We start from the raw sequence: 12380 nt of genomic DNA, 5'->3' as shown, positions 1-12380 counted from the left end.
TCTGTGGTGTCTCTATGGCAGTGGTGGCTCTGTGGCAGCCCCGCGTCAGCTCTGTGGTGGCCCTGCGGTGGCTCGGTGATGACCCTGTGGTAGCAGTGGGGGCTCTGAGGGGGCTCAGTGGTGGTGGCTCTCAGGTGGCACTGGGGGCTTTGTGGTGTCCCTGCGGTGGCAGCTCTGAGATGGCAGTGGAAGCTCTGCGGTGGTGTCCCTGAGGTGGCACTGGGGACACTCTGGTGGTGTCCCTGACGTGGCACTGGGGACTCTGGCGGTGTCTCTGAGACGGCACCGGGGACTCCGTGGCGACCCGCCGGTGGCGGCAGCCGGCCGGGGAACCTGCTCCCCCCCAGCCCCGAGGAGACCACTGCCCCCCGCCGCTGCCCGGCCCGCGCTGCCCGGCACCTCCCCCGGACCAGCCCAACCGCCCGCGGGGGGGGGGGGGGGGAGCCGCCCCCTCCAGCGGGATGGTTGCGCCCGCCCCCTCCTCCCGTAGCAACGAGGCTGGCGTCGGGCGCCGGCAGTCGGGGCGCCGCGGGCCGGCCGGTGCGTACCGCCCGCCGGGAAGGGCCGGGCCGGGCCGGGCCGGGTCCCGCCGGCAGGCCGCCGCCCCCCGGCCCGGGCAGCGCCGCCGCGCCCTCGGCCGGGAGTGGGCCCGCGGCCTCGGGGTCTAAGGAGGGGCTTGGGGGCTTGGAACGGGGCCGCGCCGGGCTGGGCCTAGCGGGCGTGGTGGCAAGGAGGCCTGGGCCGGCAGCACAGCGGCGGGCGGGCGGGTGGATGGAGGGCCGGGGAGGTGGGGGGGCGGGTGCAAGGTGGACGGACAGATGGACGGGCACGCAGGTGTGGATGATGAGGGAGTTCCCCTCGTGTTTTTTAAGATACTGGAAATGTTGGTCAGGGCTTGGCTTCCTCAGACCATCAGAAGTGGGGTGTCCTCCCGCCACTGGTGGAAAGCTGGGGGCATGGCGAGCTGCTACGCCTGCCCTCGGGGTGCCTCGCTCTGCCCCATCTCCACAATTAGCATGTTACTGCCCTTGGGTTGCTCCTCCTGCACCCCGGTAGCAACAGAGGCTGTTGTGCTTCATAAACGAAACAAACATCGTTGGAGTCATGGTCTAGATACTTTGTGTGGTGTCTTGTAACACCCACCATGGCTATAACCTCAAAACGTGGTGTAACCTTGTCGTTAAGGCACTCTGTGTAATGAGCAATGCCATTTGCCATCAGTCTTGCTGTTCCCCCCTGCGTCCTCAGGTTCTAGTGGTGGTTGCGTGGCATTCTCCCATGGAGAAAGGAATGCATTTAAAAACCCAGAGGAAAATCGATTTTAAAACCACGCAAATTGTTGGAGGGAATGGGCTGCTATAAAACTCGAAATTACTTGCAACTCCCTTTTGAAAGTAGAAGAGATTTGAAGTAGAGGATAATGTTTAAAGCAGTTTGTTGAGAGTGCATCACCTTGTCTGAGCTTATATTACATGGCTTAAATTATAGGAAGAAGGAATTTCTACATGTTGGTGTATGGATGGTGTAGTAGTTGGGGTTCTGGCTATCCACAGATAAATAGATTTCAGATAAATGTCTACTAGATTTCAATCTGTGGTTTTGCTTAGGGGTTAGATTATTTTTAAAGTACTTTTCTCTTCTTCTGGTGCAATTTTTAGCCATTTTGAACCTTATTTGAAAGAAAAGAGTCCATTTTGTCAAAGCTTTAGATCAAGGAATTGAAGTAGAGGCAACAGATCAAAAAGCTTGTATCAGACATTGAGCAAGACACGTGGGAGTTTGACTTCTTGTATATGTAAAGCCTGGATTTACCGAGAAATTGTAATTATAGTTTTGCCACGATGACACACAGACGCTGTAGCTAATGTTGTGTCAGCAGTGCCATTAGAATATGCTCTCATTTTGAACAGTTCAATTTAGCATAGTATAACGTACTTAGTATATCTAAGAAACATGCGTTTCAGGTGTGAGAGAGCATGGCTGAACTGCTGGAAAGATAGGTGTTTCAGCAGTCGTGAAAAGATTTTCAAAGTTTATTATAGCTAAAGCTGGGATGGCTTGGTGCCAGGCAGATGTTTGCCGTTGAAGAGCGGGGAGATGCTCCCAGATGCGCGGGGGCAGCGGGGTGTGAAGGGTTATTGAGGTGGGCAGAGGATCTGCTTTCAGAAAGACATCTCATCTACTTGCGATGAGCTGAACTTTTTCCCCCACCTTTGAACCTCTTCTTGTCGAAGGGGAGCTCCAGCCCTGAGGCAAGTGCTCTGAGTAGGAAGGGATTGAAGGCTGCAAACATGGCATGCAGCCGGCCTCCTGCCCGCAGCTGCAGCAGCCAGAGTGTGACACTAACAGGGCACCGGGCAGTTTCACTGCTTTTCTTCAGGATCCCTCCGGCAACCAAGAAATCCTCGAGCGCGAGCTATTTCACACCGTCGGCAGTTGCTCTAGCAGAGCTGGCCGAAAGCTCGGGCTGCTCTTGCGTGCTCGCTGCAAGATGGAAGGTGTTCCCTTCCCCAAGCAGCGACAGCCTCGGCAATCCACGCCAAACTGTGCTGCCCAGGGATGAGGGTCTGGGGTCACCCTCGGATGGAGGGTGGGGAGGACAGCCCTGGAGTCTGCATGCTGCTCGTCGCTTTGGGGGAGTGGGAAGGCAGAAGGTGCCGTTGGCAGAGTTGGAGGCTGGGGAAGAGTGAAATGCTCTGCAGTAAACTCCTTGGCTCAGCAGCTAGGCTGAATGATGATGAGATGAGGGTCTCTCATCTCGTCTTTTAAACCAACCTGGAGACCGTTCCTGAGAGCTGGCTGGGAGCACCAAACCACCTGCTAGCTGGAGGCTGGCACCGGAGCGAGCTCCCCACTATGCTCTGGGAAACCTCCTTGCTGGAAACCCTGGCTACATCCCAGCAGCTGGCATGGCAGGAGAGTAGGATTCCCTTTATGCTTAGCAGTTCTCCCATCTCTATATCAGCTTTAGCACACTGAGACAAGCTGGTTTACTCATCTGTCTGGGGAATTGCTGGGAAAACTTTGGAGGCCTGGTTTTGTTCTTTATTTTGGGTGTTGTGTGTCGGGTTTTTTGCAGTTACAAACACCAGATCCCCCCTCTTGTGCAGCTGGGAGAGTGTGACAGATGGATGTTTTTGAGCTGGACACTGAGTAGGGGTTTGTTTTATTTTGAGATAAGTGGTCAGGAAGGACTTTACGGAGGTGTGAGTGAGTACACAGGGAGCAAAGCGGTGAAGAATTAGGCGTGCTGTGGGCAGGCTTGGTACACACTTCCGCCATCACAGGAACTCAGCCGTCATCGGCAGCAGCCGCATTATTTTGGTTCTAGGCAGAGGTTGCCAGTCCTGCTAAATTGGGAGTGGGCTCAATCGCTCACCCTGCTAAAGCTTCAGATGAACCTCGCATCCTGGAGTTAGCTTTTTTGAATTGGATGTGTTTAGGATTCTGGTCCTAAGAGGTAAAAGTACAGCAGGTCACGTCGCCACCTCGCCCCTGCGCCCGGGAAGAGGATGCTCAGGTGACATATCAGGAGAGCCACCGCAGGGTCGTTCCGCCTTGCTGCTGTTCTCTGTGCCGGTGCAGCAGGCATGAAAGAGTCCAGCAGTGATTTATCAGGAATCCTTGGATCCTGGCTGATACCAATCAATCCTGCTGGGCTGCTAAAATAGATATGGCCAGAGCATAAAATAGCTAATAAAAACAAAATCCTCCATGGAAAATTCATTCTTCAGGGTATGAGGTTCCAGTTGCCACGCCAAAGAGAAGCTGAGAGGAGAAAGATTTGAGATTTTCTAGCTTGAAGGAGGGGAGGGGGTATTATTGATCTCGCCTCCCAGGTCTCTCCAATCTGTTCGTTTACTCTGTTTCACTTCAAGGTTACCATGATGCGAATCTTTTATTTATTATCTGATTTCTTTTTTGATTCAACCTCTCAAAATTGTGCGCTGGCTTGAACCCACAGTAATAAACCAGCACAGTTATTCCCTCTTATCTCCGGCATGCATGTAATGCTTTCTCTGCTGTGTGTACCTGATTCATTCTTGCAGACAGGCAGCAAGGTGAAATTTAGAAAAAATTGCCCTCTCTGATCAAGAGTATATGACGGGCAGAGTTTTCACTCCATGCAAGAGCAGCGCAGAGAGGGCATGGCAGGAAAGGATGCTGTGTTGTCATCTCCATGTCAGGATGAGACTCCAGACAGGTACCGTGCCAGCTTGGCCTGCAAGACCGGGCAAGGTGTTTCTAATGCTTAGCTGGGGTGAGCTGGAAGACTCCTGCGTAGCAGCCTGTTGCAGAGGCTTGGCCTCCAGAAGTAAGCAAGGCAGACGTGTGGGTCCTAGCAAGGGTGCAGGACACAAACTATTAGTCAGGTAGGGCTGGATGAGGAGTCTGGATCTAGCCATGAGCAGGAATTGATGAATAAGCTGTATCGCTTTCGGAGTAGCCTTGAGAGGCACCGCGGAGAGCTTTGACTCATAATTTATAGGAATAAGCTGTGCGGGTATGTGTACATCATTATATCGGCGCATGTGTGTGCAGGCTGGAGGGGCTTGTGTCACTTCAGCTGTACTAATTAGTTACAGTAGTCATCTCTGTATTTAGACAAGCCTAAAATCAAGGGTTGCATTATCATCGTGCCAGAAGTCCAAGGGCTGCTCTTAATTAGTATCTCTCAGTGCGCAAAGGTTTTTATAAAATAAAGCTGTACAACTGTGATATTTGCCTGGACTTGCGTTTCCCAAGGTGGAAGAGTAGAAATTATTTGTGAGCTGAGATCACCAGCAGAAATATCCCCTGCAGGAGGAGAGAGAGGGGAGCTTCTGGCTATATTTTAATATTCGTTAGGTGATACTTAAACATCTCTCCTGAATTATTTAAATGAAAGAGTCAGACTTTACACCTGGGAGTAGCTGTGTTGGTATCTAGGCTGTAGCCTGCTCCCACTGGAGTCAAGTGTGACAAGGTTTTTAAGGGATTCGGATACAGCAAAAGTAGCACTTCAGTTTACTCAAATTCTCCTGGCAGCCTTTTGAATGCTGGGAAGCCCCTGCTGCTTCAGGAAAGCAGCTTTTCATGTGTATACTCCTGGTTTTCCCCCTCCAAAACCCGTTTGGAATAATAAAGCGCTCTCTTTCCCCAGGGTTAGTGAGGCATCGAGTCAGCCATGTGAGGCCGATGGCCCCCAGGTCATGAAGGCAGCACTTGGTACCGAAGCAGGGGGTCGAACCTACCTTGTTACCCACTCATCTTCTTAGCAAGCCAACGATATGCAGCGCGGTGGGAGGGTGTGGAGGAGTGCCAAAGAGACAGTGTTTAACAGGCTCAATGTCTTTCCACTCTAGCAAGCCCAGGGTTGCATCACAGCATTGTTCTCCTAAGAAGATGGATAAAGCAAAGAAAGATTTGACGAATTCTCTGGGTAGGAGCCCCAACCCTCCCGGTACCAGCAATGAGGTTTCATGCTCAAACTGCAGTCCAGGAATGAGTTTGGTGCTTCCTGATAGCTGCAACCAGGGGCCAAAAAACCACTCGGCCCATAGACAAAAGACGGTTTATGCTGATGTCCTTGCTCCAGGAGCCTCCAACATCTCAGGGGTAAGCGCAAAGAACAATTCTTTTTCTACCACTGTCGTTCTAAAATGGAAAGACCTATGGTACACCTGGTATGGAGAAATACAGTTTTCACCCCACGTCCTAGCCCTTCATTTTGGTCAGAGGCCTTTGTGCAAGACCTTGACCCTTACGAAGTGAAGCCGTAAGGCTCTTCCTGATCGTAGTTGTGCTGCCTTCCTCAGTGGCCAGTGCTATCACTGTCATGATGTTGCCTGGGTTTAGGATGCCAGCATGGCAGGGCAGGCACATGGTTGTGACTGCAGATGATACTTGGAAGTAAAACCCTAATGACTGCCTGCCTAATCAGCCCCCAGTCCACATCTTAAGCTGACGTCAGGCTGCACTCTGCTGACAAATCCCCTGCCTCTCTGTGCATTGGGCTGAAGTTTCCAGGTATTTGTGCCTCTTTGAGCCTTTTCTGACCAATACTCACAGTCTCAATTGTCCCTAAAGCTCTGGTAAAGTCAGTCATACAGTCTCACTCTCTCTCTGGACCTCTATAACCCACTCTCCCACTGTGCTACAACTGTGCTTTGTTCTCTCTGACACTTCCCTCACATGCTGCATTTCAGGATGTTTTTGCTGGCCCCCATATGTACCACGCTTTGCTAAGACAGGCGGACCTTGAGCAGCACACCCCTAAAGGTAAATATACTGAGAGAAAACGTGACGTGGCAGGAAATGGGGCCATAACTCTTATGGATGCTTATAGTGAGCATGCTGGGAACGAGGCTGATGACTAGGTTAGTGCTCTGCTTTTGTTCTCCTTTCAGTGCCAGGAATGGTGCTGAGCTGCTTGAATGTCCTGTGAAAAGTGAATTTTGTTTAGAGGTGGAGCAAAGTGATCTGACTGGGTGGTAAAACCATGCTCCCTTTTCTGCTGGATAGATCCCTCCAGCGTTCAGGGTAGACTGCATTGCTGCGTATGGGAGTTTGGTCCCATGGGCCGTATGCCAGGAGAGCACTGAATTTGCATGCGTTATCGTTGCGTATGGAGCCAGCAGTGCCCCTTTCCTCTGAAAATGGGACCTGCCCATGAAAGCTGTATTCAGGGTCTAGGCACCCATAGCCAAAATCATGGTCCTCTCTCATTTATTCATTCTGCATCCAACTGCACCCCAGAGCGGCTTGTTCTCCCTAGATGCAAGAGGTCTTTGTGTATACAGAGCTGCTGGCCCCACCTGCTTACAAGAGCTTCTTGTATCATGGATGCTCAAATATAGGAACAGAGCATTGTTGAAAGGTTTGCCAGCACTCTCCTGGCCTAGAGCACTCTTGGGGATATGGATCATAGGCTAGGAGTGGGTGGGAAGAAAGTGTGCATGTGAGAGGATTGTAGTCTTAGAGAAAGATGGTACCTATATATACCACCTTCCTGTGCTTAGAAGTGACATTTATTTTCATGAGTGAGGACAAATGACTGCATCCTCAAGTGAATCTTGACAAGCTAGACTCATCCCTAACGAGTGGAGACAGATCTCTATTTATGATCTGCTGCTTCTTCAAGGGGGAAGAAGCTATCAAGCTGGAAATGTAAATGCAAATGAAACGCTAAGTATTGACATAAATAGTTGATAGTGCACAAAGTGCCGTAATGGATGGTGCCATGGATTTTGCAACAATGAAGTGACAAAATTGGAACAGCTGTGCTCCCTGACAACAAATATAAATCAGGGCCATTCTGTAAAGACCCCAAGCAAGAGATATGCATGAGGCTAAAGGAGCTGTGGTATACCCTCTGCGTTTTAGGGATTCCTCAAAATTATTGTGAGCATGCATGTTGGTACAGACAATGGAAATGTTTAGCATCGTATTTATTCCAGGCTAGGCGCCCTTCCTAAGAGAGGAGAGTAGAAAGAGAGGAGCCAGTTCAGTGGCTATTTCCTGTAGTCCCTAAGCAGACAACGTATAGCTACAGGGGTTGTGTCAGGGGCCATTTAAGAAGGGCAAGCGAGTGACCTCTTAGAGGACCCTTTCGGTACCTGATCATCCTGAAATGTGTCTGGCTTCAGCATTATTGGCTGCTCTGCACAATTGCTTTGAAATCAAGGGGTCGCATCCATGATGCAAGCAGAAGCACACAGAGCAGGGTGAAGGATTGGGTCCAAAGCTTGACGTCCAAAATACCCGCTTACGAGCCAGAACCTTAAATTTCTCCTTGGTAAAGTGTGAAAGTTCATCAAATGAAAAGCTCTCACTCCACTAAAACCTATTTTTAGCTCAATGCTTAGCTGTCTAGGGAATAGTGCTTTTTAAAGCTTGCATGCAATTACTTAATTTAGGTTAAGCTTCAAATTCCCAGTTTGCTGCTGTTCTATTATTTGCGGCTTGTTTAGCAACATAAACAGTTTAGTTTATTTACGGGGTAAATGACATGGTTTAATTTCAGCCAGTTCTTGGAAATGTATACTTTTTGCTTAGTCCAAATTTCCATTGAAAACATTTGGCCACATCATGAGATTGTTAGCTGTTTAACTCAATTTTTTCTCACACCCCTGCTAATGTGAGTGGGAGGTTCGCTTGAGCAAAAACTGAGGAGAGGTTTGTCCCAAGTAAGGTGTGAATAGGGACTTCAGCACGTAAAGATGACCTGAGCGGCTTGTTCTCTCCTGCAATATTCATAAGCCCTTTATCACCATCTTGACCGAGTTCCTCCCAGCTACGACTGACTCTTGGTCTCAGGGCAGCCCAGGGAGGCAGGGGAATCCCACCCCTTTCTGAGAGTGAGGGAAGCTGTGCACTAGAGACAGTAACTTGCCCACAATCATGTAGAGAGCGTGTAGCAAAGCTGGGAACAAAACAGAGCTCTTTAGAGCCAGGTCCATGCCCTTCCTCCTAATAAGGTGCATGACAGAAATTCTCAGTGGAGGCTTCTTCTATGCCATCATTTTGATACTGGAAAAACATAACAACATATTCCAGCAGCAAAAAAGGTCTTCCTTTCTGTTTCCCATTTGATGTCTGCTTGATTTCTCTCACAAATCTAGTGAAGTGGCTTGTGCAGACAACCCAGGAGACAGCACAGTCCTCCTGTGTAGGTGAATGTAAAGCAGAGTGATGTCTGGTGGTTTCAGATGTGTGTTTCGCTTTCTCTTAGTCACAACGTTCAAGATGCCTGAGGACTTTGGAAGTGTCCTGGATAAGCAAGTGATTGGACCAACCACTGAGAACCTCATCAAGTCAGATTTCCCAGTACAGTCATTTAAGCCCAAAGTGCAGATTGCCTTCCAAGGGCTTCCAGGGCAATGCCCTCAGAAGATTGAAGTAGAGAGGTAAGTGACCAGAAAGTGGCTAGAGGCATCATAATGGAATGGACACAGCAGATTAGGGTGTTGATTTTTGCTTTCAAGACATGACATGTTAAAAATCTTTAGGAAAATACTATCCTGTAAGGCAGTGGTCTCTGAAGTGGGGTGTGCACACCACAGGGAGTGCACAAGACAATGCACTGGGATGTGGGAAGAAAATATTTTTTCAAAATAGTGTTTATTTCATCTTTTTCTCATCCTTTTTTAATTTCTATTTTTGTGTGTGCTCTATAATGTACATAATATATTAGTACAGTAGTACATGTGTATAATTTACAAATTGGACTAGATGATCATTGTAGGTCCCTTCCAACTGAACTATTCTATTCTGTAGATGAAGAAATATACATATATGCAGTGTGTGCTCAAAAACTTTTTTACTGATAGGGGTGCACGATCTAAAAGTGGAGTTACAGGCATGGGAGCCCTTCTAGGCACATTAAGTGGTTATTTCCCCCTCTGATTCAAAACAGGAGAAGACGGCTATATCTCACCTTTGATATTGCTCAGCTCTTAGCCAGCAAGGGGATAGACTCCAATCAGCTGATGCCAAGGCACCACGATCCTGACAATATGCCAACTATTGAGGAGAAGAAAGATCCTGTCTTTCCCATCTACCTCCCATTAAAGGTAAGAGAGCGTGTTTGGCACTTGTGATCTATCTCATTGCTTATACCACAGGATGTTTCTGGTAATTGCAGTACACTTAGCCATCATTGATACAACAAGCGATAAAACAAGGAAATGCTTTAGAGCAGGCTTGGGCCCTGAAGGATCTCTACAAGATGCTGAGCATCTTCTGCAGGGTGCCTACAACTTCCATCAGAACTAACAGTCCTTCAGGGTGCTCCTCACTGTCATTTGTGTGTCCAAAGAAAATGTATTGTCTCATGTTTTCTTCTGGATGCAATAGTCAGCAGTATTACTGCATGAGACCTCTCCAGGTGGTGTCTCTGCTCCCTAGGAAAGGGCTAGAGGTACAGATATTGCTGTTTGGGAGAAGATCGTTGATCAAAGATCAGCACAGCTTTTGCACCTGGACTGTTTTCCCTTTCTGTAGCCCATTTAGGAACTGCATGTTAATTTTCCTCCCATGAAATTTTGTGTCAGATATTTTCTTCTCTCTGAAGTAAGACTTCATTTCACTCATGTCCTGGCTTTTTAGATATTTGACAATGACGAGTATGACTGTCGAACTCCAGAAGAGTGGATCTCGCTAGGACTGGAACCAGGTTCTCACGATAGAAAGCCAGTGCCTGGAAAAGCACTTTTACCTACAGATGATGTACTGGGACACGGTAAAGCTTGAATGAGTTACTGCTCAAGCGAGGCAACGCTAACAATTACAGGCCCGTTCAGCAGAAGGGAGCATGTAGATACTGACAAATGCAGCTCTGACTAGCAGAAAAGCAATAAGTCATTCTGACCAGGCTCAGGCAGCCAGAGCAAGAGATCAGGGATCTCGACAACTGTCAGTCCTGCCCTGGACTGACTGCTTTCACTTTTTTAGAAGTAGCCTCTGCCTTTTGCCCTCCTTTCTGTGCCTGGAAGTCAGTACAGTCAAAATTTCACTTTATTGATACGTAGGTATCATCGTGAAGTTAGTTAGCTTGAACATGGTCTGTTCTGCCTGGATTTCACTGCAAGTGCAGGATCAGAAGTTAAGTTCAGACTGCAGTGAAAATCCAAGTAGTAAATCTGGCGCAAATTAAGTAATATGGACATCTGTTGTTTTCTTGTCACTCAGAGCCTTCCCAATGAGAAGGCATCACTAGGTACAGCTGTACTGGTGTCCAGTTGTGGCTGCAGCTTATATCAACACATATGCACTACCTTTAAAGCATAGGAACCGGCATGCGTACTGACTGCAGCTCTGGGGCAACCTCCAGAGGCTTGGCTGTCTGCAAAACCTAAGCATAAAACATAAGCTGTGTGGATCCTCGGGCAGCCAGCATGTGATGGCTGAGTTCTGCTTGCAGCTGCCTTGGGGAACGCTACACCTGATCAGTCCCCAGGCTGAACGGACTGTTCTGCACACAAGTAGTCAGACCCTTTAGGCCCTGGGGGAGGTGAGACCACCGGCATCCGTATAGTGCCAGCACTGTTGCAAATTCCTATAGCTCGGACGCATGGTTAACAGCATCCATTCTCAACTTCAGTGTAATGCTGTCCTGACCTGTATCTATATTGATATTGATATAGATATATATATCTGTCTGGTTAGCACCTCCCAGCATTTAAGAGGAGCTGAACATTTAAGAGTTAGATGCCCTGGGAATGACCCAGAGAAATAATAGATTGGGGAAGAAGGTACAGGGTTTTATGCCCACTCCCAATTAGAAGAATGAGGACTCATGTGGAGGGCAACACAGGGCTAGAGCCACACATAGGAAAGGAGAATAGGATCCCCATAGAGCCCATGTGGGTAATGAGGGGTCCTGGATCAAGGGGTGAAGGAATCGGGAGGCAGAGGGGTCCCCAGGTGTGGGCTGAAAGAGTGGATGTAGGGGCATACGGGACCCAAATATGAGACTGTGGCTGCAAAGAGTGAGTGGGAGTGCCTGAAGCAGGCAGTGGGAGGATGGTCCACAGGGAACCCACAGAGGTAAGAGGAGGAAAATGGAGGTCTCTGGTGTGTGCAAACAGTTGGAAATGCTAAGGTGTAAGACCTGAGTTCATTATTTAGTTGATCACAGCAGAAATTATGTGAGATTGACTGAGAAGCAAGCTAGTAAAGGGATTTGATTGTAACCTCACCACTCTGATCAGGAAAGTCCATTTGCTGTAGCCTCCAGGAGAAAGGGCTAACCTTGTTATAATCCTTGATTCTCTCAGAGGACCCCAAAAGCCAGAAGTTAATCTACAAGTGGATTGATGTTGGTGTTCTGGATTATGACAAGGAGACAGAGCTCTACTTGGTCCATAAAACAGATAAGAACGGGCTGGTGCAGGATGAAGAAGGGAGACCCATCCTCAATGGAGGAATAACTCCAGAAGGTGTGTTTCAAGTAAGGCCTTTTGGGACCTGGCATATACTCGGAAAGCTAGTCCATTAGCCATGCTGGTCCATGGGAAGGATGTCAAGAAATCATTTAATTCCTCTCCCTGTTACCACTCTTGACACATGTCTGTTTAACCAGTGCTGAAAAACCTCTAGGGGAGAGAACTCCACACCTTAATTTGACAACCTATTTGAGGCCTTCCCTTTGGAGATACCTTCCCTTTTTCTCTGTCTCCCATCTTTCCTGCCTTCAAGACAAGTTAAATGATGGTCTTTCTGGGCCAATGCCATTTTGAGGGGGTATGTCAACAGATTAAGATGAAGTACCCCCCTTTTGAAAAGTTTGGAGGTGCCGCTAATTCCATGCTCCTTGTCTCTTGCTGTCCTCAGCTTTGGTCCCTCATTTTGATCTCCAGTAAGCCAACCCAATTATATTGTCTATCAAAAAGCTGCTG

At 48.6% G+C, this 12380-nt stretch overlaps 1 protein-coding gene across 1 annotated transcript in view; it reads left to right on the top strand.

Annotated features, from left to right (window-relative positions):
- The first annotated feature begins 5328 nt into the window (after window positions 1-5328).
- DNAH1 (dynein axonemal heavy chain 1) overlaps window positions 5329-12380 on the top strand; it is a 73482-nt gene continuing 66430 nt past the window's right edge. The window contains exons 1-6 of the mRNA XM_050904890.1: window positions 5329-5598; window positions 6189-6261; window positions 8714-8888; window positions 9398-9554; window positions 10090-10222; window positions 11760-11921. Coding sequence (XP_050760847.1) covers window positions 5329-5598; window positions 6189-6261; window positions 8714-8888; window positions 9398-9554; window positions 10090-10222; window positions 11760-11921 — 970 coding nt within the window. The remainder of the gene's footprint in view (window positions 5599-6188; window positions 6262-8713; window positions 8889-9397; window positions 9555-10089; window positions 10223-11759; window positions 11922-12380) is intronic.

The sequence above is a fragment of the Gymnogyps californianus genome, chromosome 13 (genome assembly GCF_018139145.2).
Source record: "Gymnogyps californianus isolate 813 chromosome 13, ASM1813914v2, whole genome shotgun sequence".
Taxonomy (NCBI): Eukaryota; Metazoa; Chordata; class Aves; order Accipitriformes; family Cathartidae; genus Gymnogyps; species Gymnogyps californianus.
Note: the sequence above shows the minus strand (reverse complement) of the source record. Positions and strands in the feature narration are given on the sequence as shown.